Source organism: Piliocolobus tephrosceles, chromosome 5, assembly GCF_002776525.5.
Source record: "Piliocolobus tephrosceles isolate RC106 chromosome 5, ASM277652v3, whole genome shotgun sequence".
Lineage (NCBI taxonomy): Eukaryota > Metazoa > Chordata > Mammalia > Primates > Cercopithecidae > Piliocolobus > Piliocolobus tephrosceles.
In genome coordinates this window covers 126,652,410-126,679,544 of record NC_045438.1, presented here as the reverse complement: position 1 = coordinate 126,679,544, position 27,135 = coordinate 126,652,410, and the positions used below count along the sequence as shown (strand labels likewise).

At 46.4% G+C, this 27,135-nt stretch overlaps 1 protein-coding gene across 3 annotated transcripts; it reads left to right on the top strand.

Moving 5' to 3' along the window:
- Positions 1-398: 398 nt before the first annotated feature.
- TAF8 (TATA-box binding protein associated factor 8) lies at positions 399-27,135 on the top strand. Of its 3 annotated transcripts, none has more exons than XM_023212798.2 (9): positions 399-466; positions 1,238-1,394; positions 5,770-5,868; positions 6,191-6,253; positions 7,641-7,765; positions 15,141-15,288; positions 17,654-17,796; positions 25,277-25,416; positions 26,647-27,135. In XM_023212798.2, the coding sequence occupies exons 1-9, from the start codon at positions 422-424 to the stop codon at positions 26,660-26,662; spliced, it is 936 nt and encodes a 311-aa protein (XP_023068566.1). In that variant the 5' UTR covers positions 399-421; the 3' UTR covers positions 26,663-27,135. The 3 variants fall into 3 exon arrangements, with proteins under 3 accessions (XP_023068566.1, XP_023068568.1, XP_031791497.1); XM_023212800.2 differs by lacking the exon at positions 26,647-27,135 and adding an exon at positions 25,714-26,204; XM_031935637.1 differs by lacking the exon at positions 26,647-27,135 and having other exon boundaries at positions 25,277-25,420.

The window sequence follows — 27,135 nt, the reverse complement described above, 5'->3', positions numbered from 1 at the left end:
GTAATCCCAGCACGTTGGAAGGCCGAGGCCGAGGATTGCTTGAGCCCAGGAGTTCGAGACCAGCCTGGCCAACATGGCGAAATTCGGTCTCTACTAAAAATACAAAAACTAGGGGGGCGTGGTGGTGCCCGCCTGTAATCCCAGCTACTCCGGAGGCTGAGGCGGGAGGATCGCTTGAGCCCGGAAGGTGGAGGTTGCAGTGAACCGAGAACGAGCCATTGCACTCTAGCCTGGGAAACAGAGCAAGACTCTTTATCTTAAAAAAAAAAAAAAAAAAAAAAAGTCACGTGAGCCGGGGTCACTGGAGGCGTCCCCCAACCGACTGCGCTTCGGAAAACCAAGGGGCTCACGCCGCCCCGCCCCGCCCCGCGACTACAAGTCCCATCGCGCCCCGCGCTCGCGCACACTACGCCAGAGCAAGATGGCCGAGGCGGCGGCCACAGCTGGGGCCGGCGGCTCCGGAACGGTAAGGGCAAGAAGCGCGGACCCAGAGCCAAGAGAGTTTGGGCATCCTGCAACTTTCCCCTAGACTGAGCAAAAAGCTAGTCCCCATAAATCCAGCCCCATCATGAGCTCCGACTGGCGGATGGTCTTTTCAGGCCGTACGCGCCCCCTCCCTGGGACTTGGCTGCGGCCTCCGGAGTTGGCGGACGTGTGTCTTGATTGGCTCGTTCGCTGTTGGGGGTTGGGAACCCGGAACACCACCTGATTGGTCTGAACATGCCGTTTTCGCCTTCTTATTGGCCGGCCAAAGTTGAAAGGCATTCCCGTTTCAAAATATTTAGCTTTCTTACTTTTTCTTGCTGTTTTCTTTTGCCCTCGTCGCCGTCACCTCTTGTTACTGTTTTCATTTTCCCTTTCAATGAAATGGTGTGAAGATGGGGGCACAAGAGAGGGATCCTATTTTTTCTGGGGGACAGGTCTTAATCCCATCATGCATGTTTCTTCAGCTATGTATTCTAATAATCTGCTAAAGTAGAAAGTCAAAGACCTGCTATTTTATCTCATTGGGACCGTACGTTTTAGGTAGGCAGAGAAGTAGTCTCTGGATTTAAAGCACCTTGGGTGCTCAATTTTTACTCAGTTGGCCAAGATCTGTAAAATCTAAACATTAAGCACTGATTTTTAAAATAAAAGTATTTAGTAAAAGAACTTTGTTTGCCATTGACCATGCATGAACTATGTGATTGCATCCTTCTCCTGTGGATGAAAATATTTCTGGGCTGCTGATTCACAGAGATCGGGAAGTAAACAGTCCACTAACCCTGCCGATAACTATCATCTGGCCCGGAGGAGAACCCTGCAGGTGGTTGTGAGCTCCTTGCTGACAGAGGCAGGGTTTGAGAGTGCCGAGAAAGCATCCGTGGAAACGCTGACAGAGATGCTGCAGAGCTGTGAGTACACGGAAACACTAGTCCTTGGAGTCAACCCCAACATCAGTTCTGTGCCCTGCTTTGTGATAGTGTTTGAGAGAATTTAAGAAAAAGATAAACTTTTTTCTTAAGAGGGGAGAAAAAAAAATTTTTTTAATGTAAAAAGTTGAGAAAAGAGCATAATGGGCCGAGCGCGGTGGCTCACACCTGTAATCCCAGTACTTTTGGAGGCCGAGGTGGGTGAATCACCTGAAGTCAGTTCAAGACGAAACCCATCTCTACTAAAAAATACAAAAAAAAAAAATTAGCTGGGCATAGTGGCTGGTGCCTGTAATCCCAGTTACTCGGGAGGCTGAGGCAGGAGAATTGCTTGAATCTGGGAGGCAGAGGTTACAGTAAACTGAGATCGCACCACTGCACTCCAGCCTGTGAGGCTCCGTCCCCAACAACAACAACAAAAAAAAAACAGAAAAGAGCATAATGAAGTGACTTACAGGCTTTAGAATCAGATAGACTTGGGTGTACATCATCACTCTGTCACTTAATAGCTTGGGCAAGCCACTGAGTCTCCTGAACCTCAATTTCCTCGTTTGTGAAATGAGATAACAGTTTGTACCTCATGGAGTTGCGAATAGAAGTGAGATGTATATATAAAACATTCAGGGCCGGGCGCCGTGGCTCAAGCCTGTAATCCCAGCACTTTGGGAGGCCGAGAGGGGCGGATCACGAGGTCAGGAGATCGAGACCATCCTGGCTAACACGGTGAAACCCCGTCTCTACTAAAAATACAAAAACTAGCCGGGCGAGGTGGCGGGCGCCTGTAGTTCCAGCTACTGGGGAGGCTGAGGCAGGAGAATGGTGTAAACCCGGGAGGCGGAGCTTGCAGTGAGCTGAGATCCGGCCACTGCACTCCAGTCCGGGCGACAGAGCGAGACTCTGCCTCAAAAAAAAAAAAAAAAAAAAAAAAAAACATTCAGTGCTGGGGAGATTATAAGCTCTTGGTGAGTTATGGGTGCCCTTAAGGACTTTTGTTGGGGAGTCAGGACTAATTCCCCATGCAACAGATATCATCACATCATGAAATCAAATGCTAGATTGTGTGATACAAAGAATGAAGGGGAAAAGCCACTTTTTTTTTTTTTTGAGACAGAGTTTCACTCTGTTGCGCAGGCTGGGGTGCTGCAGTGGCACAATCTCAGCTCACTACAGCCTCCGCCTCCTGAGTTTAGGCAATTCTTCTGCCACAGCCTCCCAAGTAGCTGGAATCATAGGCATGCACTACCACGCCTGGCTATTTTTTGTATTTTTAGTAGAGACAGGGTTTCACCCTGTTGGCCAGGCTGGTCTCAAACTCCTGACCTCAGGTGATCCGCCCACCTGGGTCTCTCAATGTGAGCCACCGCACCCAGCTGAAAAGCCACTTTTAAAAGGAAATGTGGCGGAGCTTGCAGTGAGCTGAGATCCGGCCACTGCACTCCAGCCTGGGCAACAGAGCCAGACTCCGTCTCAAAAAAAAAGGAAATGTGTTGAGATTTAGAAGCCCGGGTGTGGTCTTACAGAGGCTTTTCTGCATGTACAACATATTTCCCTGTTTTGAACTTTTGGGGGATGGGATAGGATGGGGGTTGGAAGTATTTATGGTGTTTCTTAGGGATCAACAACTATGAAAGGAAGTAGGAGAACGGTTTGGGCAGAGGGAGATGTGGAGTGCAATACAGGCCAAACAAAGAACTGGACAACTTAGCCAGGAACCCTGGAGCATTATTGCCCATCAAGCTGAAAAGGCCCTGCCTTTATTCTCAGGTCTTGATCAAACACTAGAGGTGGGCTACCCCAAGAAGGGTGATCTTGGGCAAAGTAGTTCTCTGCAGCTAATGTTTGGCACTTTTAAATACCAAATGTTTTCCTAAAGCAGTGATCTCAATCATTTTGGCTTCAGAACTCCTACATTTATTCATTTAGAGATGGGGTCTCGCTGTGTTGCCCATGCTGGCCTCAAACTTCTGGACCCAAGCCTCCCACATAGCTGGGACTACAGGCATGTGCCACCATGCCCAGCTCTCAGAATCCCTTTATATTAATAAACATTGAGGACCCCAAATAGCTTTTGTATATGTGTATTTGCCACGTTAGAAAAAACAAATTTTGGGACTGGGCGTGGCGGCTCACACCTGTAATTCCAGCACTTTGGGAGGCTGAGGTGGGTGTATCGCCTGAGGTCAGGAGTTTTGAGACCAGCCTGGCCAACATAGTGAAACCCTGTCTCCACTAAAAATACAAAAAATTAGCTGGGTGTGGTGGCGGGCACCTGTAATTCCAGCTACTCGGGAGGCTGAGGCAGGAGAATTGCTTGAACCCAGGAGGTGGAGGTTGCATTGAGCCAAGATCACACCATTGTACTCCAGCCTGGGCAACAAGAGCGACACTCCGTCTCAAAAAAAAAAAAAGAAGAAAAGGAAATTTCGAAAATAAGAATGTACAATTACATATTCTGTTATTCATCAGACCCATGATGTCATCATAAGTCACATAGACTCAGGAAAACCACCTGAGAGAATGAGAGTGAAAAAGTCAAATAATGACTTAATTTTATTATGAAAATAGTTTTGACCTGTGTGGACATTAGAAAAGATTTTGGGGCCTACCACAGGTTCCACTACTTTTTGAACTTTGTCCTAAAGGAATGAATTAATAGTTCCCAAGAGATAAGAATGCAGTTCTTGGAACAGTCTTGGAATTTAGAGTTTAAAAGTCATGTCTAGAGGCTGGTATTAGTGACTTGCTCAGGGTAGCAGGGGAGTTGGTGGTAGGTCTCCTGTTAGACACCCTTCCCTGTCAAGCACCACTCGCTTTTATTTTCTGAGCCACTGGGCCCCTAGAGCAGGAGTTCTTTACCTTTTGAGGCCCCTTTGTACATTTGATAAAATCTGTGGACCCATTCCCCAAAAAATGCTTTTTATGTGTGTAAAATTCAGCACAGCTTCAGGGTATTCGTGAAACCTCCCGTTCGCCTTGGAAGCTCATTCACAGAGCCGAGCTTCAAAACTCCATCTTAGAAACCTTCCTTTTCCCCAAAGGACTTTAATGTGACTCTTAAATAGAGGTTCAGCTTCAGGCAGAAGAAACAAAAATTGCCCATCAGAGAATAAGACCTTTCTGTGTGTGGGTGGTGAGATTTACATAACCAAATTTATCATTTTAACCATTTTTAAGTGTACAATTCAGTGGTATTAAGTACATTCACAGTGTTGTGCAACCATTCACAGTATTTCTAGAACTTTTTCATCATTCTAAACAGAAACTCTGTAAACATAAACAGTAATTCCTCATTCTCCCTCCCCCTCCATTCCCTGGTAACTTCTAATCTACTTTCCGTCTCTGGATACCTCATGTAGGTAGAATCTTTATTTGTCTTTTTGTGTCTGCCTTATTTCACTTAACATAATGTTTTCTTTTCTTTTCTTTTCTTTCTTTATTTTTTTTGAGATGCAGTCTCGCTCTGTTTCCCAGGGCTGGAGTGCAGTGGTGCAATCTCGGCTCACTGCAACCACCTCCACCTCCCAGGTTCAAGCGATTCTCAGCTTCCTGAGTAGCTGGGATTACAGGTGTGTGCCACCTCACCTGGCTAATTTTTTAAATTTTTGGTGGAGATGGGGTTTTGCCATGTTGGCCAGGCTGGTCTTGAACTCCTGACCTCAAGTGATCCACCTGGCTCGGCCTCCCAAGCGCTGGGATTACAGGCATGAGCCACCACGCCTGGCCTTAGCATAATGTTTTCTTTTTTTTTTTTTGAGAAGGTGTTCTCACTCTGTCGCCCAGGCTGGATTGCAGTGGCACAATCTCTGCTCACTGCAACCTCCCCCTCCTGGGTTCAAGCTATTTCTCATGTCTCAGCCTCCCGAGTGGCTAGGATTACAGGCACCTACCACCATGCCTGGCTAATTTTTGTATTTTTAGTAGAGGTGGGATTTCGCCATGTTGGTCAGGTTGGTCTCAAACTCCTGACCTCAGGTGATCCACCCACCTCAGCCTCCCAAAGTGCTGGGATTACAGGCCTGAGCCACCACACCTGGCCTAACATAATGTTTTCAAAGTTCATCTATGCTATAACATTACCAGAATTTCCTTCTTTTAAAGGCTGGATAATATTCCATTGTGTGTATATAGCACATTTTGTTTGTTCATTCACCTGTTAATGGACACTGGATTGTTTCTACCTTTTGGCTATAGTGAATCATGCTGCTGTGAACATTGGTGTACTAGTAGCTGTTTGAATCCCTGCTTTCAATTCATTTGGGTATATACCTAGGAGTGGAATTGTTGGCTCATCTGGTAATTCTATGTTTAACTTTCTGAGGAACTGAGAATAAGTTTTATGCCTTTAATCCCCTCTTAGACATTTCAGAAATTGGGAGAAGTGCCAAGTCTTACTGTGAGCACACAGCCAGGACCCAGCCCACACTGTCAGATATCGTGGTCACACTTGTTGAGATGGGTGAGTATACCTTCAGTTTCCAGTTCTTTGATGCAGCTGGAGAGAGGAGTTCCTAGGAGTTAGGCATGTCTGCTAAGTGTTCTTGGTTTCCCTCATGGTTCTCTTGATTTGCTTTGAGCTTGAGAGAGTTATCAAGAGAGATTCCTCTGAACACATCTAAGAGGCCTCATAATTCCCTGTTGGGGAATTCTGCCAGAGCTTCTTTTGCATGACTGCAAGGTCACTGAGTTGAGCGTTTAAGCCATTTGTCCATACTACTACTATTCTTTCTGTGTCAATATCCAGTGGTCTGGGCAGTGATTTTTGTTTTCCTGTCTCTTAGGTTTCAATGTGGACACTCTCCCTGCCTATGCAAAACGGTCTCAGAGGATGGTCATCACTGCTCGTAAGTGACTTTGAACTGAGGTACTTAGCAATTTATCAGTTAATGCTTGTGGAATGAAGTAATTGAATATGGTAGGGATTGGATTAGTAGCTACTTCCTTGTTGCAGGCTCTCTTCCAATGTTTGGGGCTACCTACAATATAATCTTTATTTGGGCTAGTGGAATTAGCATGTGAAATTCAGTCACCAAAAGGTAACCCATCTTTGAGATATTGCTGTTTCTTGTGCTCTAGCCCCAGAAGGGCAAATGATGCTGCTTGGAAAAAATGAAAGTTCTTGTTCTCCTTAGATTAAGGGTTAGTACATTGTGGACTGTGGGCCAAATGCAGCCTGCCTCCTGTTTTTGTAAATAAAGTCTTATCGGAATGCACCCATATTTACTTATTATCTGTGGTTGTTTTCATGCTATATTGGCATAGTTTAGTTGTGGTAGAGACTGTACCACATGCAAAACCTAAAGTATTTATTATATGGCCCTTTACACAAAGTTTGATGACCTCTACTTTAAGTAAAACTGGGTGCCATAAGCTGAGTGGCGAGTAACCAGTTTGGGCTTGTAGGACCTGGAGAGGATTAACTGGATTTTTTTTCTTTTCTTTTCTTTTTTTTTCTTTTTTTTCTGAGATGGAGTCTCTCTTTGCTGCCCAGACTGGAGTGCAGTGGCACAATCTCGGCTGACTACTACAACCTCTGCCTCCCAAGTTCAAGCTATTCTGCCTCAGCCTCCCAAGTAGCTGGGATTACAGGTGCCCGCCACCACACCCGGCTAACTTTTACATTTTTAGTAGAGGCAGGGTTTTACCATGTTGGACAGGCTAGTCTTGATCTCCTGACCTCGAGTGATCCGCCCACCTCGGTCTCCCAAAGTGCTGGGATTACAGGCGTGAGCCACCACAGCTGGCCTGGATTTTTTCTTTAAAGTCACTTTTTTCATGTTGGTATTTTTTTTAAAAACTCCCTCTCAACATAGCAGTGGAAGGTGCCATTTTCAATCCCCTCTTGTTATCATTAAGCTCACATTTACTGTCCCCAGCTCATTGTTCCTTTTTGTTATCCAAGGTCTGTGAAAAGAGAACCAGCAGCCCATGTAACTTGCGTAGCTCCTCAGCATGCTGTTTTACGTAGTTACTGTGGCCATAGCCATCCGCCTCTACCTAAGAGACTTGTGGGCAGATTGTTGTCAAAAGGAATGTCAACCAAGATTAGCCAGCAGGGCTGGGCATTGTAAGCCATCAAAGACCTTTTATTGGTTGAAATACAAAATGCAACTTGTTTAGAAAATTGAGGTCTGGCATTTTTTTTGAGAAAAGGAGGCTTTGCAGGGAGACCATAATCTATAGAAATCAGGGTCTTGGGTGGAGGGGTAATCAGTTGTGACTCTGTTGCAGCTCCGGTGACCAATCAACCAGTGACCCCCAAGGCCCTCACTGCAGGGCAGAACCGACCCCACCCGCCGCACATCCCCAGCCATTTTCCTGAGTTCCCTGATCCCCACACCTACATCAAAACTCCGGTGAGTGTTGAAGCCACACTGGGGCAGTGTGTGGTGTAAAGCACGGAGTCAGTTCCTACCGACTGTCATGCGGCAGAGTCCAGTCCAAAAGTTTGTTGATGAAAGGGTGGTTCAAAACTCAGAATGTGGCCAGGCACGTTGGCTCACATGTGTAATCCCAGCATTTTAGGAGGCCGAGGCAGGAAGATCACTTGAGCCCAGCAGTTCAAGACTAACCTGGGCAGCAGAGCAAGACCCTGTCTCATTTGAAAAAGAAAGAAAGAAAGAAAAAAGAAAAGAATTCAGATTATCTTTCCTCATTGAGAAACAATTTGGCAAATGTTTACCAGCTAAAGTGTAATTAACAAAGAAATTGAAGCTGACCCCAGTATTACCTGTCCTACTAAAACACAAAAGTACATAGCCACGTAAGAACAAGTCTGAAAAGGTATTCCACTAAATGTTCATAGTAATTTTTGGTTGAGATTTTAGGTAATTTTGTTTTGTGTTTACTTTTCTGAGTTTTCCAAATTTTCTATAATAGGAAAATTATTTTTTCCATTGGGGGAAAAGTTACTTTAAAAATATTTAGTAATGGCCAGGAGCAGTGGCTCATGCCATTAATCCCAACACTTTGGAAGGCCGAGGCAGATGGATCACCTGAGGTCAGGAATTCGAGACCAGCCTGGCCAACACAGTAAAACCCTGTCTCTACTAAAATTACAAAAATTAGCTGTGCATGGTGGCATATACCTGTAGTTCCAGCTACTCAGGAGGCTGAAGCAGGAGAATCAAACCTGGAAGGCAGAGGTTGCAGTGAGCTGAGATTGCGCCACTGCACTCCAGCCTAGGCAACAGAGCAAGACTCTGTCTCAAAAACAAATAAATAAAAATTAGTAATGGCCGGGCGCGGTGGCTCAAGCCTGTAATCCCAGCACTTTGGGAGGCTGAGACGGGCGGATCACGAGGTCAGGAGATCGAGACCATCCTGGCTAACACGGTGAAACCCCGTCTCTACTAAAAATACAAAAAACTAGCTGGGTGAGGTGGCGGGCGCCTGTAGTCCCAGCTACTCCGGAGGCTGAGGCAGGAGAATGGCGTAAACCCGGGAGGCGGAGCTTGCAGTGAGCTGAGATCCGGCCACTGCACTCCAGCCTGGGCGACAGAGCAAGACTCCATCTCAAAAAAAAAAAAAAAAAAAAAAAAAATTAGTAATGATAATGAAATGGAACTTATCACTCTGAGCTCTAGGTCTGAACGAGAAGAAGATGAGTTATCCTCTGTGGTTTGAATGTGTTCTAATTTGCCTGAATGGCAGTTTTACCTTCGGTTGGGAAGGTGTTCTCCCACACTTCCTTTGCTTCTGCCTCCATACCATATAGTGATGGCCATCGTGCGGGCTGCTATGGCAAGCCCTCATGTCCTCTGGGCATTTCTCCACACCTCAGGGTTGGGGAGAGGGGAATAGTAGCTGCCCAGCTAATGCAACATAGCCCTTGCCCTTGCCCTTGATCAGATCTCTCTATTAGTTCCCTGGGCTGCTGTAACAAAGTGCCACAAACCAGGTAACTTAGAACAACAGAAATTTATTGCCTTACCATTCTGGAGGCTAGAAGTCTAAAATTAAGGTTTCATGCTCCCTCTGAAACCTGTAGGGGAGTCTCTCCTTGCATCTTCCTAGCTTCTGGTGATTGGCCAGCATTCTTTGGCGTTTCTTGGCTCATAGGTGCATCACTCCAGCTTTCTGTCTTCACATGGCATTCTATTTTGTGTGTGGTGGCAGGGGCAGCGGGGGAGACTGGAGTTTTATTATTACTCAAATTAGTCTTCCTGAGCATTCGGGGAGCAGAGTTTTTAAGGATAATGGGGTAGGTCAGGGGAAGCCAGTGAGCCAGGAGTGCTGATTGGTCAGAGATGAAGTCATAGAGACTCAGGGCCAGGCAAGGTGGCTCGTGCCTGTAATCCCAGCACGTTGGGAGGCCAAGACGGGCGGATCACAAGGTCAGGAGATCGAGACCATCCGGGCTAACACAGTGAAACCCCGTCTCTACTAAAAAATACAAAAAAATAGCCGGGCGCCTGTAGTCCCAGCTACTCTGGAGGCTGGGGCAGGAGAATGGCGTGAACCCAGGAGGCGGAGCTTGCAGTGAGCTGAGATCGCGCCGCTGCACTCCAGCCTGGGCGACAGAGCGAGACTCCGTCTCAAAAAAAAAAAAAAAAAAAAAAGACACAATTGGCAAGGAAATTTTTTACCTCTGTGGCACACAGTCCGTTAACAATTTAATAATTGTAGTTATTACTGATAACATACACTAAGTCATATTAGAATTATACAAGTTTTATGTAATTTTGGAACATATACCAATAACATAATTATACAAATATAGACCAAAGAAAGCAAAACACCATTTCATATTTGACAATACTTCCTGTATGATTTTTGTATGAGATAAGCCAAATGTCATTTTTGGGCTTTAGAGGACATAATATCTAAAGTGTTAGGTTAGAAAGAGACATAATTTGTCATTGGATTTTGGAAAGGATATCAAAGGTTTAAAACACTGGATATCACAAAATAGAATTCCAGGTCACCATAAGTCATTCATTTGGCCAAAATGATAACTCCAAACAATTTTTTTAAAAAGAAAAATCTTTACTCAGAGAAGACCTAGCTTTCCAAACAAGACTCAATGAAGATAGCACGAAGCCAGCTGAATCTCTCTCCTCTCTCTCTCTCCTCTCTCTCTCTCCTCTCTCTCTCTCCTCTTTTTTTCCCTGCTATTTACCCAAAGGAGAAAAGAAAACCCTATCATTATCTTTTAACATTACATAAAAATCATCTTCAAAAGAGAAAAACAAATTTCATATTTGCATTTGTGCATCTTTAATGTTAGCTAGTTTTTTAAATAAAATTTTATATCTCTACCCAGTTTTGATTAGTTTGATCATACAGTAAGGTTTTCATAAGCTTTTTAGAATTTTCCTTTACAATTTTCCATCAAACAGCAGATCAATTTTCTAAGAAAACCCCATTATTCAGAGACATGGGCCCAGATTCTGGCCCCACATCAGTATGATTTTAATTTTTTTTTTTTTTTTTTGAGACGGAGTCTTGCTGTGTCGCCCAGGCTGGAGTGCAGTGGCACGATCTCGGCTCGCTGCAAGCTCCGCCTCCCGGATTCACGCCATTCTCCCGCCTCAGCCTCTGAGTAGCTGGGACTATAGGTGCCCGCCACCACGCCCGGCTAGTTTTTTGTATTTTTAGTAGAGACGGGGGTTTCACCGTGTTAGCCAGGATGGTCTTGATCTCCTGACCTCGTGATCCACCCGCCTCGGCCTCCCAAAGTGCTGGGATTACAGGCTTGAGCCACCGCGCCCGGCCGATTTTAATGTTTTAACCTACAGAAAAAAGCTAAATAATTTCGTTTAAATCTTAGCCAACTTGTTGGCACCCACAGAATTTTTACAAGATCAACCCTTTACAAACCCTTTTTGCTTTGCTTAAACCTTCAGTTTTGGTTCTGTTACTCTTTTAGGTTAAGACAATCTTTTTTTTTTTTTGAGATGGAGTCTTGCTCTGTCACCCAGACACCTACTTCCAAATAAGGTCATATTGTGAGGTACTAGGACATAGCGAATATGTTTTTTGTGGGGACACAGTTCAACCCATACCATTCTTTAACTTTAACAGATAGGGATATAGTATATCCCTATCTGTAAAAAAAATTTTTTGAGACAGGGTCTTACTTTGTTGCCCAGGCTGCTGGAGTGCAATGGGGCAATCTCAGCTCACCACAGCCTCGACCTCCTAGACTCAAGTGATCCTCCCACCTCAACCTCCCAAGTAGCTGGGACTACAGGGGTGCACCACCATGCCCAGCTAATTTTTGTATCTTCTGTAGAGACAGGGTTTCACCATGTTGCCCAGGCTGGTCTCAAATTCCTGGGTGCAAGCAATTTGCCCAGGCATGGGTACATACTCCAGTATATGTTTGCTTATTTATATGAATATTATAATGTAACATTGTGCGAAATAATGTACATTAAAAGATAATCTTACCCTTTTAAAATGTTTAGGAAACCTAAAACCTTTTCTAGTGGGAGCGATTGCCTCTGCTTTTTTTTTTTTTTTTGAGACGGAGTCTCGCTCTGTCACCCAGGCTGGAGTGCAGTGACGCATCTCGGCTCACTACAAGCTCCGCCTCCTGGGTTCACGCCATTCTCCTGCCTCAGCCTCCCGAGTAGCTGGGACTACAGGCACCCACCACCGTGCCCGGCTAATTTTTTTATATTTTTAGTAGAGACGGGGTTTCATCATGGAAACCAGGATGGCCTCGATCTCCTGACCTCGTGATCTGCCTTCCTCGGCCTCCCAAAGTGCTGGGATTACAGGCATGAGCCACCACGCCCGGCCGCCTCTGCTTTTTATTTTTTGAAATCATAGTTTTTCTTTGTTTGTTTGTTTTGTTGTTGTTATTTTATAGAGATGGGGAGAGGTTTTTTGTTTTTCTGTGGTGCCCAAGCTGGCCTTGAGCTCCTAGCCTTAAGCAGCCTTTGCACCTTGGCCTCCCAGAGTGCTGGGATTACAGGCATGCGCCACTGCACTCAGTCTTTTTTTAGAGGTGGAGTTCTTGCTCTTGTCCAGGCTGGAGTGCAGTGGTGTAATCATGGCACTACAGCTTTGAACTCCCAGGCTCAAGCAGTCCTCCCACCTCAGCCTGCAGAGTAGCTAGGACCACAAGCACATATTACCATGCTAGCCTAGAAATCTTGGTTTAATACTTGATGGAATAATAAGTTGGAGGTCAGATTCTAAGATTAGTTTATTTTGATACTTTAATGGCTCTCATAGTTGAAAATGGTACATCACAAAGATATGTAACATCATTGGCTGCTCTTAATAAACCATAAAACTATTTTTTCATTCTCGTTTACTCATTATTCAAAGAATTTTGTTGAAAAAATTTTCTATTAAATTTCAAATTTATTGAGTGCCAAAAGTTGTCTTAGGAATAATTACGACATTTTGCATTTTAATGTTTTTAACAAGTGCAATATGTTCAAAATCCACGCATTTTAATTTTGGAAAGTTTTGGTTTTTTGGGGGAGGGGAGGGGCGGAGACAGAGCTTGTCTCAATCTCCCAGGCTGGAATGCAGTGGTATGATCTCAGCTCACTGCAACCTCCATCTCCCAGGTTCAGGCCATTCTCATGTCTCAGCCTCCCCCGAGTAGCTGGAATTACAAGTGCCCGCCACCATGCCTGGCTGATTTTTGTATTTTTGGTAGAGACGGGGTTTCACCATGTTGACCAGGCTAGTCTCAAACTCCTGACCTCAGGTGATCCACCTGCCTCGGCCTCCCAAAATGCTGGGATTACAGGTGTGAGCCACCACACCCAGCCTTTTGGGAAGATTTTTAACATGTCAGAAAATTCTGTTTCTTTGTTTAAGTACAGATAGGAGAACTGTATAGGTGACACACTTGAACTGATGGCGACAACAAAGAAACATTTCCAGGTGCCTCCTTTGAAAATGCTATCTCTATATCATGAAGAGTAGTTACTTTATTGGTTGTTGTTAAAATGTCACCATTGCCATTACCAATTAAAATATTTTCTGGCCGGGTGCAGTGACTCACACATGTAATCACAGCACTTTGGGAGGCCAAGTCAGGTGGATCATCTGAGGTCAGGAGTTCAAGACCAGCCTGGCCAACATGATGAAACCCCATCTCTACTAAAAATACAAAAATTAGCTGGGCATGGTGGCACGTGCCTGTAGTCCCAGCTACTCAGGAGTCTGAGGCAGGAGAATCGCTGGAACCCAGGAAGTGGAGGTTGTAGTGAGCCGAGATCGCACCACCGCACTCCAGCCTGGGTGACAGAGCAAGACTCTGTCTCCAAAAAATACAAATAATTAAATAAAATGTTTTGGCTCATTTCTCATTCTGATCTCAATTGTTTTCATTCCATAACTTGATTGCCAACAAGCTCATAATTAGGAGGAAGAGTGGCAGCCTGCCATTTTCTTGGTCACTTGCACTGTATAATAAGATCTTCAGCCCCTCTTTCTTTGAGGGAATCTTTTTGGAACGACGTATCCATATTGTGAGGATTGATTTTTTTTTTTTTTTTTTGAGATGAAGTCTCACTCTTTCTCCCAGGCTGGAGTGCAGTGGTGCGATCTCGGCTCACTGCAACCTCTGCCTCCCGGGTTCAAGTGATTCTCCTGCCTCAGCCTGCCAAGTAGCTGGGACTACAGGCGCGCGCCACCACACCCAGTTAATTTTTGTATTTTTAGTGGAGACGGGGTTTCACCATGTTGGCCAGGGTGGGTGAGGATTGATTTAATAAGATGGGATGGTATAATCCACAAATCTGCCTAGGCAGCCACTCCCATACTGCAGGAGGTCACATTGCGCTGATGGAACCTGTGGTCCCCGTCAGGGCTTCCCTGGGGACACTCCCACTCTTTCTTCAGGATGCGTCTCTTAGACCTGAGACCATCTGTCATGGGAGCTGAATGAAGGTCCCAGGACAATCTCTACAGTAAATATTTGTACATTTCTTAATTTTTTTTTTTTTTTGTTTTTTAAATGGAGTCTCACTCTGTTGCCCAGGCTGGAGTGCAGTGGTGCGATCTTGGCTAACCTCAATCTCTGCCTCCCAAGTTCAAGCGATTCTCCTACCTCAGCCTCCCAAGTAGTTGGGATTACAAGCGCCTGCCACCATGCCTGGCTAATGTTTTTTATTTTTAGTAAAGATAGGGTTTCACCATCTTGGCCAGGCTGGTCTCAAACTCCTGACCTCAGATCCACCCGCCTTGGCCTCCCAAAGTGCTAGGATTACAGGTGTAAGCCACCATGCCTAGCCTTAATTTTTAATTAGAAATACGTATTAATGTAGTTACATTGTTATTCCACCTTTCTACTGTGCTTTGGTGATCTTGGCTCTAACTAATGGTATTGAGTCATTTTATTTTATTTCATTTTATTTATTTTTGAGACAGAGTCTCACTCCTGTTGCCCAGGCTGGAGTGCAGTGATGCAATCTTGGCTCACTGCAACCTCCACCTCCTGGGTTCAAGCCATTCTCCTGCCTTAGCTTCCCAAGTAGCTGGGATTACAGGTGCACACCACCACACCCAGCTAATTTTTGTATTTTTAGTAGAGACGGGGTTTTGTTATGTTGGCCAGGCTGGTCTCGAACTCCTGACCTCAGGTGATCCACCAGCCTCAGCCTCCCAAAGTGCTGGGATTATAGGCGTGAGCCACCGCACCTGGCCTGGTATTGGGTCATTTTAGAGAATAGGGCATAGCAACAGCAAGCCAGGGAGCTGATGAAAGCAGAATGATACTTCGGCATCACCTCAGTGTCTTTGCTATTCTGTTTGTAGACGTACCGTGAACCCGTGTCAGACTACCAGGTCCTGCGGGAGAAGGCTGCATCCCAGCGGCGCGATGTGGAGCGGGCACTTACTCGTTTCATGGCCAAGACAGGCGAGACTCAGAGTCTTTTCAAAGATGACGTCAGCACATTTCCATGTGAGAGTTGCCCCGCTGTGTGGACCCTGTCTTACTTGAAACACTCACACTATCTTTTCTTTCTCTCAGCATAGTAGGAAGAAACAAATAAGCTTTTGTCCTTCCCTTGGGTACAGCTTGCCCCTCAGATTTCTGGCTCCTTTCCCCAGATCTTAAGAGTCTGTCCTTAACTGACAGCTCCAAGACAGTAATGGCCTCTGTTGGGACTGGCCTCTTGAGGTCCATTGAGTTACCTTGAGGGTGGCCTAGGCCTAGGCATCAGAGTCACTCAGTGGCAGCCCAGGTAGTAGAAGGAACACTGGCATCAGGGCCAGTTGCCCATCGTGATATTCCCTCATAGGTCCCATCTCATTTAAGTTGGCATCTTGGCACTGTTTGGCCATGTTGACCAAGCTACTTCATTTCCATAGACCTCAGTTTTTACAAATGTGAGTGAGGGAGGTTAGTTTAGGCGATTCATTCATTCAGCAAGCTCCTGTGGAATGCCTGCTGTGTGCCTGGCTCTGGAATAACAGCAGCTGCCAATTATTAAGTGCCAGATACTGTGCTGATCACTTCCCATACATTATCTCATTAAATCCTCTTGTGAGCCTCTGAGTCGGGAACTGATATATCACTACCTTCATAGGAACCCTTCAGTGAGGCACAAGAGAAGAGAAATGAAGTCACTTCCTCAAGGAACATGGCTAGTAGATAGCATTCAAACCTAGCTCTTACTGCCAGACCCCACATCTGACCCACAGCAAAAAATAATTCTGGAGTTTTTGTGGGTAGATTCTGAAGTAGATTCTGAAGTCATACTGCCTTAGAATCCCATTCTGCCGTTTTTTGAGTTTTTCTGAGACAGAGTCTTGCTCTGTCACCCAGGCTGGAATGCAGTGGCGCGATCTCTGCTCACTGCAACCTCGGCCTCCCAGGTTCAAACGATTTTTCTGCTTCAGCAAGTAACTGAGACTACAGGCATTAGCCACCAACCCAGCTAATTTTTTGTATTTTTAGTAGAGATGGGGTTTCACCCAGTTGGCCAGGCTGGTCTTGAACTCCTGAGCTCAAGTGATCCACCTGCCTCAGCCTCCCAAGGTGCTGGGATTGTAGGCATGAGTCACCACGCCCAGCCAATTCTAGAGCATTTTCTAACAGTCACATTCTACCATAGAAGTATACATGGAGACTTTTTCTTTTTCTGTTTTGAGACAGGATCTCACTCTGTCACCCAGTCTTGAATACAGTGGCACAAACACAGCTAACTGCAGCCTGGACCTCCTGGACTCGAGTCTCCCACCTCAGCCTCCCTAGTAGCTGGGACTACAGGCATGCACTATTATAACTGGCTAATTTTATTTTTCCTAGAGACGGGATTTCACCATGTTGCCCAGGCTGGTCTCAAACTCCTGGGCTCAAGCAGTCCTCCTGCCTCAGCCTCCCAAAGTGCTAGGATTATAGACATGAGCCACCACACCCAGCTTTCTTTCTTTTTTTTTTTTTTTTTTGAGACAGAGTCTCGCTCTGCCGCCCAGGCTGGAGTGCAGTGGCCGGATCTCAGCTCACTGCAAGCTCCGACTCCCGGGTTCACGCCATTCTCCTGCCTCAGCCTCCCGAGTAGCTGGGACTACAGGCGCCCGCCAGGTCACCCGGCTAGTTTTTTTGTATTTTTAGTAGAGACGGGGTTTCACCTGGTTAGCCAGGATGGTCTCGATCTCCTGACCTCGTGATCCGCCCGTCTCGGCCTCCCAAAGTGCTGGGATTACAGGCTTGAGCCACCGCGCCCGGCGCTTTCTTTCTTTTAATGTTAATTTTAAATCAATTTCTTCCTCTCGTCCTCATTGCTTTTTGGAACTCTCATTTACCAGAGTGTCTTACAGCTCAGTGGACATGCATATATGCAGAGTGCTCAAATCCAGCCTTTAGACTTGAGTCCTTTAGGGTGAAGGAATCAATATTCCTGCTCTGGGAATGAAGCTTAGAGGGGTTTAACTGACCTTGGGTGCGAGATCTCAAAACTCACGTGTTGCTAGGATTCTATCTATAGCCCCATTTAAATCTTATCTCAGTTGTACTTGGCAAAAAGTAGATTCTGAAGTCATACTGCCTGAGTTAGAATCGCATTCTGCCATTTTCAGCATGCTTGGGAAAGTCATTTCACCTCTCTGTGCCTAATCGTACTTAATAGGATGGGAGCAAGGATGAAAGATAACATGAGTAAAGGCCGTAGGACATTGCCTGGCCTGTTGCGTAAGTACTTGGAGTGAGTTAGCCAGTATTATCTTCTGGTGCTGCTCACTGATGTGTTGTGAGGCTCTAGGACTCTAAGCCAGCTGTGAGGTCTCTGTGACAGTGGACTCATGCCTCTCTTCCAATCCGCCAGTGATTGCTGCCAGACCTTTCACCATCCCCTACCTGACAGCTCTTCTTCCATCTGAACTGGAGATGCAACAGATGGAAGAGACAGATTCCTCGGAGCAGGATGAACAGACAGACACGGAGAACCTTGCTCTTCATATCAGCATGGTGGGTTCCACCTTCTGTCAACCTCAGAGTATCCCCCAAACTATCCCGCCCTGCCCTCAGTCTGTCATCCTGGGACCTGGACATGATCAACCTTAGGTCTCTGACTTTATGTTAGGGGCCTGCCTGAGGGCTTGTGTGATGATCCAGGTGCGACCTGATCTCCTGCTTAGAGACACATCCGTGTCCTGGGGATTCACTCATTCATTCAACAAATACAGTTCCAGGTGCTGGGGAATTAGTAGGAAACCAAATAAACAAAATTCCTTGTCCTCATGGGGCTAATGAAAAAATAATAAATAAGATAGGAAGTGGGGATGGGGATGGGAGGGATGCAGTATTAGGTAGGGTCACCGAGAAGGGGACATTTGAGTAAAGACCTGAAGGGAACAAGGCATGGGCATGTCTAGGGGTGAAGCCTTTCTAAGCAGCAGGTGCAGCAGATGCAAAGGCCCTGAGGCGGGAGCTCCCCTGTTGTACTGAAGAACAGTAAGGACATCAGGGTGGCCAGAGTGGAGTGAACAAGAGGGAGAACAGTAGGGGATGAGGTCCGAGAGAGCCCACGGGGAGTCAGACCTTACAGGGTCTTAAAGGTTAGATTAGACACTTTGGCATTTACTCAGTGAGATGGAGCCACTGGAGATGTTGAACAGAGGAGGGTCAGGATCTGATGTAGGTTTGCTAACAGGGTCAGTCAGGTTGCTGTGCTGAGGATGGGCTATAGAGGGCAGGCAGAAGCAGGGAGACCAGTTAGCATGCTGTCACAGTAAACTGAGAGGTGGTAGGAGGAGCAAAAATAAGGAGATGTGGTCACCTAGATTATTTGGTCGGATTCTAGATCACTTTCAGAGCAGAGCCAGTTGACAGAGTAGATATGAGAGAGTGTTAAAGAAAACTGTAAGGGTTTTTGCCTGAATAATAGGAAAGATGGAACTGCCTTCAGCCAAGATGGGAACAACCACCGGGTGGAACAGGTGTGTGGGGGAAGTCAGGAGTTGATGTTCGTGTCTTAAATGTAGACGTGTTAAGTTTGAGATGCTTGTTAGACATCAGGTGGTGATGTCAGGTGGAGAATTGGATATATAAGTTGGAGTTTGAGGAGCAGTTAGGGCAGGAGATGCATATTTGGGAGGCAGCAGCCTGTAGGTCATGTCTAAAACCATGAGCGTGGGTGAGCTCTTCCAGGGATGAGTGAGGATAAGAAGAGGAGGCACATTGAGCCCTGGAGCTGTTGCTATGTGTAGAGCTTGAAGAGATGAGAAGAACCAGCATGCAGATGGGAGGAGATCTGGAAGAGGGCTGTGTCCTGGAGGCCAAGGGAAGTAAGTGTTTCAGGGAGAAAAGAGCAATTAGCTGTGTCCAAAGCTGCAGGTGACTCCAGTGGTAGGAGGACTGAGAATTCAACCATTAGATTTGGCAGTGTGGGTGCCATTTGTGACCTTGATGAGAACCATTTCAGTAAGAATGAGAGCAAAGACCTGGAGTAAATTCAGAGAGAATGGGAGGAGAGAAGAGGAGTCAGTGAGTGTAGACTTGTGCTGTCCTTTACAGAAGCCAGTAGCCACATGTGGGTATTTAAATTTAAATTAATTAAATAAAACTAAAAATTGGTTTCTTAATCTCACTAGCCACATTTCAAGTATCTAATAGCCACATATGGCCAGTGGCTGCTCTACTGGACAGTACAGATATTGAACATTTCCACTGGCACAGAAAGTCGTGTGGTGTTCCCTGCGGTACAGGGAAGGAGAATGATGGAGTGGTAACTAAAAAGGGAAAAATGAAGGAATTAAGAGAGGCGTTTTATGTTTTTATTTTTTAAGATAAAAGAAATAACATGTTTGTGTGCTGCTGGGAATGATCTGGTCAAAAGGGAAAATGGATATAGGAAAGAAAGAAACGTCTGGGAATGATGTCATTTGGTAGGTGAGAGGGGAGGGGCCCGTGACCACATGGAGGCACTAGCCTTCTTCTGGACATTTCATACCCAGGATAGGAGACGGAACATGTGGGTTCAGAGACAAAGGTGGGCAAGGAGATGTTCTAGTCCTGGCTTGTTTTACGGAATACTTTCTTTTCTGCTCACCAGTGTGTCACACTCAGCAAGTTAAAGGATAAGAGCCCCCTCTTGTTCCTGCGCCCTTGGAGAAAGTGCCAAGTGCAATCACAGAACCACCAGAAGCTCGAATGCCTTCAAGGCTACTAGGGTTATATAGCCAGTTTACCATATTCAACCATCCTTTAAAATCAGCACTAGCTTGGATGCCTTAGTGGCTGTAGTTAGACTGAGCATCTCTCATGTTCTCTAAGATGAGGTGCACCAGGTGGCAGCCAGCCACTCTGGTTTGCTAGTGGAATATGCCTGTGCCGTCTCTATTTGCTGAAGATCTTATTTGCTTGGACATCCTTTTTTTTTTTTTTTTTTTTTTTCCAGACAGAGTCTCGCTGTCACCCAGGCTGGAGTGCAGTGGCAAGATCTCGGCTCACTGCAACCTCCGCCTCCCGGGTTCAAGCGATTCTTCTGCCTCAGCCTCCTGAGTAGCTGGGATTACAGGCACGCACCACCACGCCCGGCTAATTTTTGTATTTTTAGTAGAGACAGGGTTTCACCACGTTGGTCAGGCTGGTCTCGAACTCCTGACCTCATGATCCGCCTGCCTTGGCCTCCCAAAGTGCTGGGATTAGAGGCGTGAGCCACCATGCCCGGCCTGGACATACTTTTTTTTTTTTTTTTCTCCTAAATGTTGAATTATTCCTTTCAGAATTAGGGCTGGGAACCCATGGCTTTAAATAAAGCAGAGGAAATTGTTATTGTATGCTTCTGTTAATTTGGGCTGAGATATGGTGATTGGGTCATGGACTTAGTTGAGATTCACCTTATGAGAAAGGAGTCATGTAAACATCATACCTTCGTAAGTACAATATAGTTAAAGGGCCTGGACATGCATTCACTGACAGTCCTGTAGTGATGTGAGGTCATGGTGGTAATTGAACCTAAAGAGTGTCAGCGACTGCCTGAGGACTCTTGAATATCACCAGGCCAAGCCAGCGTTGCAGAGAGCAGGAGTGTAGGAAGGCCTGAGTCTTAGAGTCAGACTTGCCTAGCTTTAAATCCAGACTGCTGCTTGCCACGTGTGTGACTGTGATTGCGTTACTTAACGCCTTAGTCTATTTCCTTGTAAGTAGAAACAGGAACCCCAAGGGACAGAGAGAGCTTGAGATAGAGCTGGTATCTATCAGGTGCCTGGCACATGGCAACTCCTGGCACACACTGCTCCCTCCCCTGCTGTTTTAGGCTATATAACCTAAAAATAAGATAAAATGACTTTAAGACAAAGATTCTAGCGACAATTTACTAGTCAGTTGGACCTAATGTTATTTTGTTAGACTAGGAATACAATCATATGTTTCAAAATGCAGAGTGTGCAAAAAGGTGTATGGTGACAATCTTTCCCATCCTGTTCCCTGTCACCCACTTTCCCTCCCACAGGGCAACTGTCTCACCAGCCTCTTGTGTATTCTTCTAGAGACTTTTTTTTTAATTGTTATTTTGAACTGAAACAGCAGATCACAAACTGTTCTCTTCTTGCTTTCTCCCTGGCTATATCTTGGTCATTCCACATCCGTAAGGGAGGAGCCACATCGTTCCTCACAGCTGCTTTATCTTCCATTGTATGGATGTAACCATTTAATTTATCTAGTCCCTCATGACCACTTAGGTTGTTTTCTGTGTTTAGCATTTACAGACATTGTTATAGCGAAGTAAATGACTGGTATTTTAAATTATTCTTTTGTCTCTTGATGACAGTGCACCTCTCAAGGTCTGTTGTTAGGCAGCACATTATTTAACCTGGTTCTAGTTTCTCCATGTACTTGAACATAAAGGAGCTATTCATTTTAAATTCATGTATAATAGATTCTTTTCTCACACATTTGAACCAGCTGCTTCTGCAGCCAACCCAGATATCTAAACTTTTACTCTCTTAACAAAAATGTACCAGTCACTCACTCAACCAGTGTTTGTTTAGCACCTAGTATGTGCCAGATACTGTTCTGGCTGCTTGGGATAAAGCAGTGAGAAAAACAAAGAAAACCTCTGCCTTTTAGGAACATTATGTTTGGCTGTGGGAGAATGACAGTAAACATAATATATGAATAAATCATTGCATAGTATATCAAAAATGAAAGTGCTGTGCTGGGAAAAACAGTAGGGGAAGATCTGGGGTGAGGAGGAGTCTTCAGTTTTAAGTGGAGTGCTTGGGGTAGGCATTACCGAGAAGGTGATATGTGAGCAGGGGCTTGAACTGGGTGAGGGAGTGAGCCCTGTGGACATCTGGGGAAGAGTGCTGTGGCAGAGGGAATGGGCAGTGCAAAGGCCCTGTGGAATAGTGAGTGGCTTGTGGATTGGGTAGGGCCTTGCAGGCTGTTTTAAGAACTGACTTTTACTAAGTGAGATGGGAGTTGTGGGAGGGTGTGGAGCAGAGGAGGGACGTTTCTGAGCTTCTTAAAGCATCACTCTGATGGCTCGGTGAGAACGGACTGGAGAGATCAGTCAGGAAGCTGTCGCTATAGCCTAGGTGAGAGGCAGTGGTGGGCCCAAGCAGAGTGGTTGCCACAGAGGTGGTAGAAGTGGTCAGTACCTGCCTGAATTTTGAAGGTAAGTCCAAGAGGCTGTGCTAACAGATTGGGGGTGGGATGTCAGAGAAAGAAAAGAAGTGTGCCAGGTGTGGTGGTGCATGCCTGTAGTCCTAGTCACTCGGGAAGCTGAGGCAGGAAGATTGAGCCCAGGAATTTGAGTCCAGTTTTGGGCGACATAGTGAGACCCTATTTAAAAATAAAAGAAAGAAAACAAACAAGAATGACCACAGAGTTTGTGACTTGAGCCATTAGAAGGATGGAGTTGCCATCACCTGTGATGGGAGGGACTAAAAAGCGCCGTTTACTCACAGGGGAAGGTCCCCAATTCAGACTTAAGAGCCTGAAGTCCAAGCTGCCTGTCTGACACCCCAGTGGAAATGCTGAGTGAGCTGCTGGCTGCATGAGTCTGCAGAGGTGAGGGCTGGCAGTGTACTCCAGGGAACCGTTGGCATGGAGATGGCACTGAGAGCTGGGAGACTGGATGCAATCACCACAGAGGGTTTAGGGCTTGCTAGAGCTCACAGGTAATTCAGGGAGCGCCTGATAGACCATTCTGCTCCCACCTTTTTTACAAATCTCTGGGTCAGTTTGACACTTTGCTTTTTTGTTTTTTTGAGATGGAGTCCCACTCTGTCGTCTAGGCTGGAGTGCAGTGGCATGATCTCGGCTCACTGCAACCTCCAACTCCCGGGTTCAAGCGACTGTCTTGCCTCAGCCTCCCGAGTAGCTGGGATTATAGGCGCCTACCACCATACCCGCCTAATTTTTTTTTGCATTTTTAGTAGAATACAAAAATATTGTATTTTTTGTATTGGCCAGGCTGGTCTCAAACTCCTGACCTCAGGTGATCCATTCGCCTTGGCCTCCCAAAGTGCTGGATTACAGGCATGAGCTACCGTGCCTGGCCTACTTTTTTTACTGACTCCCTCACCCCTAACCATCTCAATGCTGCCTATCCCTGAAGGGGACATTTCTGTGAGGTCTGCTTGAGAGAAGGAAGCCTGTCGCCCTGCTCTCATGAGCCATGGTGAGCCGAAGGGAGGGAGCCTCTGGACCCACCAGCAGTGTCTTGAGGCTGTCATTTTCAGCACCTCTAACAGTGTCACCTCTATCTGTATCAGAAAACACTGAAGGCACAGTTGAAGTGAACTTCCAATAACTTTGAAGATAGGCTGTCTACTGTAGAGAAATGATAGAGTGGACAGTGTGGGGAGATACTACTCAGTTGCGCCATTAGGAACTTCAGAAAAGTTGGATGCCAAATACCCAAGGGAGGTCTGGTTATGGGCAGACCTTTTTTTCTGGCACTTAGTCTGGCCTGAACTAGGTTAGTCCTGCAGCACTTGCTTTCAAGAGTTTCCAGAAGGCCCCAGTGGCTCTAGGTCACCTTGTGGTCCCACTGGATTGGGTGCTGGAGAGGGAAAGCACATAGGCCCTGATACTGGGCCAATGGAACTGGGTCTTTGAAGAGAACAATTGATAGGACAGAGAGAGGGCACGTGCTGCAGGGGAACCTAGACATGATCTGGTTTCTTCCGGCTCATTAAACCTGGGACTGGTGTCCATGCCCTAGGCCAGCTGTCCTGTCGGGGGAACCTGATGTTGATTTCATGCCATTCGGTCATGGCGCCCTCTGTTTTGACAGCAGCCTCTCCTGCTTGAGGTCAGTGAGGGCCTCTTTAGCCTCAAGTTGCAGAACAGGAAGAGGAAGCTCAGTGACTTCTTCCCGGTGGAAGAACTTCTTCCCCTTGGCCCATCACCAGGGGGCGCAGCCCCACCAAACGTGGAAAATAGAGGAGCCTGTGAATAAAGAAAGGAGAACTGACTGCTCATACTCCCAGAACAGTTTTAAAATGTCAGCATATTACTTTTTTTCTGTGTCTATACACAACTGTGACTTTTTAAGAATTTTGATCATACTGATTACATGTGAACTTACAAACTTTTCTGAAAAACCACATTTTTCTCAAAAAATGAACAGTAAAAAACCCTGCCTCAGAGTTCAAGACCAGCCTGGCCAACTGGTAAAACTCCGTCTCTACTAAAAACACAAAAATTAGCCGGGTGTCATGGCACATGCCTGCAATCCCAGCTACTTGGGAGGCTGAGGCAGGAGAATTGCTTGAATCCGGGACGCAGAGGCTGCAGTGAGCTGAGATCGCACCATTGCACTCCAACCTGGGTGACATACAGGGAGACTCCGTCTCAAACAAACACACCCTGCCTCATGGGTTGCAGATAGGCATTACCAATGATGTGCATGTGCTGTACCTGCAGACTCCGCTTCCCTTAGTGGAACCCTCAGGGCTCAAGAAGTTTCTGGCCTATGCTGGGATGTGATCGTTGGGACCATGTTACAAATACCAGAAATGTGAGAATTTGAGGAGGAAATCTGTTCTGACTTAGGCTAGCTTGGCCAGGAGATACCCTATGCAAATGATGTGTTCTGATCCTGTATCTCCCAGTCCTGCAGAGCATCCAGGATCACTTTTCTTCTTCATCTCCCCACCAGGCTGGACATCCTCCCTGAGGCATCTGAGTTTGATTCCTGTCCCTCCCAGGTCTCTGTTCTTTCTAACCCCTGTCCCTGCCTTCTCCAGAGGTACAAGACTCTGGACTCTGTTGTGTGCTCTCCTAGGTCAAGGCTGTTAGTCTTGCCTTCCCTTCATAGCCAGCCCCTGCCTGGGCCTCACTTCATCAGGGGCAAAGATACGAACATTGGAAAGAAGGTGCTTCCCAGGTTCTAATTTCTCCGTTAGAGGATGCTAATGGTCATTCCAATTATGGGCATGATCGCTTTCCTTATGCTGTTGGTGTTGTGCTTTATTTTGGCTTTTGCTCAAAGGAGGATTCTGGAGCCGAGAAGGAGAACACCTCTGTCTTGCAGCAGAACCCCTCCTTGTCGGGAAGCCGGAATGGGGAGGAGAACATCATCGATAACCCTTATCTGCGGCCCGTGAAGAAGCCCAAGATCCGCAGGAAGAAGTGAGTCGGAGGCTGGGGTCCAGAGAGCCTTCATTGTCCCACCGAGGTGGTCTTCTCTGCTCCTTGGTGGAAAAGAGTCTCCTCAGTAGGGCTGAGTCTTGGGGAGAGCCACCCTGGTGAGAGGGAATAGTCTCCCTTTTCCTGTCTTACTTGGCTCCTGTACATAGCTCTCGTTCCTTAGTGGTTGAGTGTCCTGCAGTCTAGGGACCAACCCTCATAGCACTGGAGCCGTTTTCTCCTAGAAGGAGAGCAGACAGGGCCCCCAGCAGGAGGCTCCATGGTTCCTCTTCTTTCTAGGTCCCTCTCCTGAGCTGAGAAGGAAAACTGGCTTATACGGGGGCGCAGATTCCACCCTCCCAGGGAGTTAAAGCCACTCAAGGGAAGAAAAGAGGGTGACCTCCTCATGGCCGAGCCAAGGCTGCAGGGTGTGATCGGACATGATTTTCATGGCAAACCGTCTATTAAGATGACCTATTTTCACTGGATGTTTGGGTTGAGGAAGATATGAACAGAATAATGAGAATTTTTTTTTTTTTTTTTTTTTTGAGATGGAATCTCACTCTGTCTCCCAGGCTGGAATGCAGTGGCACGATCTCGGCTAACTGCAGTCTCTGCCTCCCTGGTCCAAGCGATTCTCCTGCCTTGGCCTTCCATGGTAGCTGGGACTAGAGGCAAGCGCCACCATGCTGGCTAATTTTTGTATTTTTAGTAGAGAGAGGGTTTCGCCATGTTGGCCAGGCTGGTCTTGAACTCCTGACCTCAAGTGATCCGCTTGCCTTGGCCTCCCAAAGTGCTGAGATTACAGGTGTGAGCTACCATGCCCAGCTAATTTTTGTATTTTTAGTAGAGATAAGGTTTAGCCATGTTGGCCAGGCTGGTCTTGAACTCCTGACCTCAAGTGATCCACCTGCCTTGGCCTCCCAAAGTGCTGGAATTACAGGTGTGAGCCACTGTGCCCTGCCAGAGACTTTCTTAATCAACCAGGCCATGTGGTGGGGCATAGCAGCAGTCAGTGACTTTGTTCATTATCACGGGATTTGATTCCTTTGAAACTCAGGAGACCAGGGAAAGTGACAGGAAAGAACGGGCTCTTTGCTGCTCTGCTTATTACAAAGAAGACTGTCCAGCGTGTTCAGGATATCTGGATCCCTTTTATTGACTCATGATTTGTGGCACCACTTTCTCATCCCAGAACTTCATTCTTATTTCTCTCCTCATCTGGCCTCTAAGTGTTCCATTGAGCTGATGGACAGTGACTTTGTACTCCCTCAACGTGTTGGAAACAGGAGGCCACACAGCACAGCTTTGATCGGGGCGGTCAGGAGTCATGAGTCTTGAGCACCTACGTCACTGTGAAGGAGAACGACATGTCAGGGCTGCACCTATCCTCCCGTCGGCATTTGACGAAAGCTCCCTGAAGTGGGGCAGCACTCTCCTCCTGAGAGATTTACCATTTATTGCTCCTCTGAGGAATGTGTGCTTGGGAACTGCCAAGTCTTGCCCCCTCTGGAAGAGGATGTTTTCTCTGACAAGAGCCTAGAGCATCGGCTGTGTTATTCTGGGACTTGATAGAGGAGCCATGGGGTTTAAGCACTAGGAAAGAGGGGCTGGGTGTAGTGGCTCATGTCTGTAATCCCAGCACTTTGGGAGGCAAAGGCAGGCGGATCACCTGAGGTCAGGAGTTCGAGACCAGCCTGGCCAACATAGTGAAATTCCATC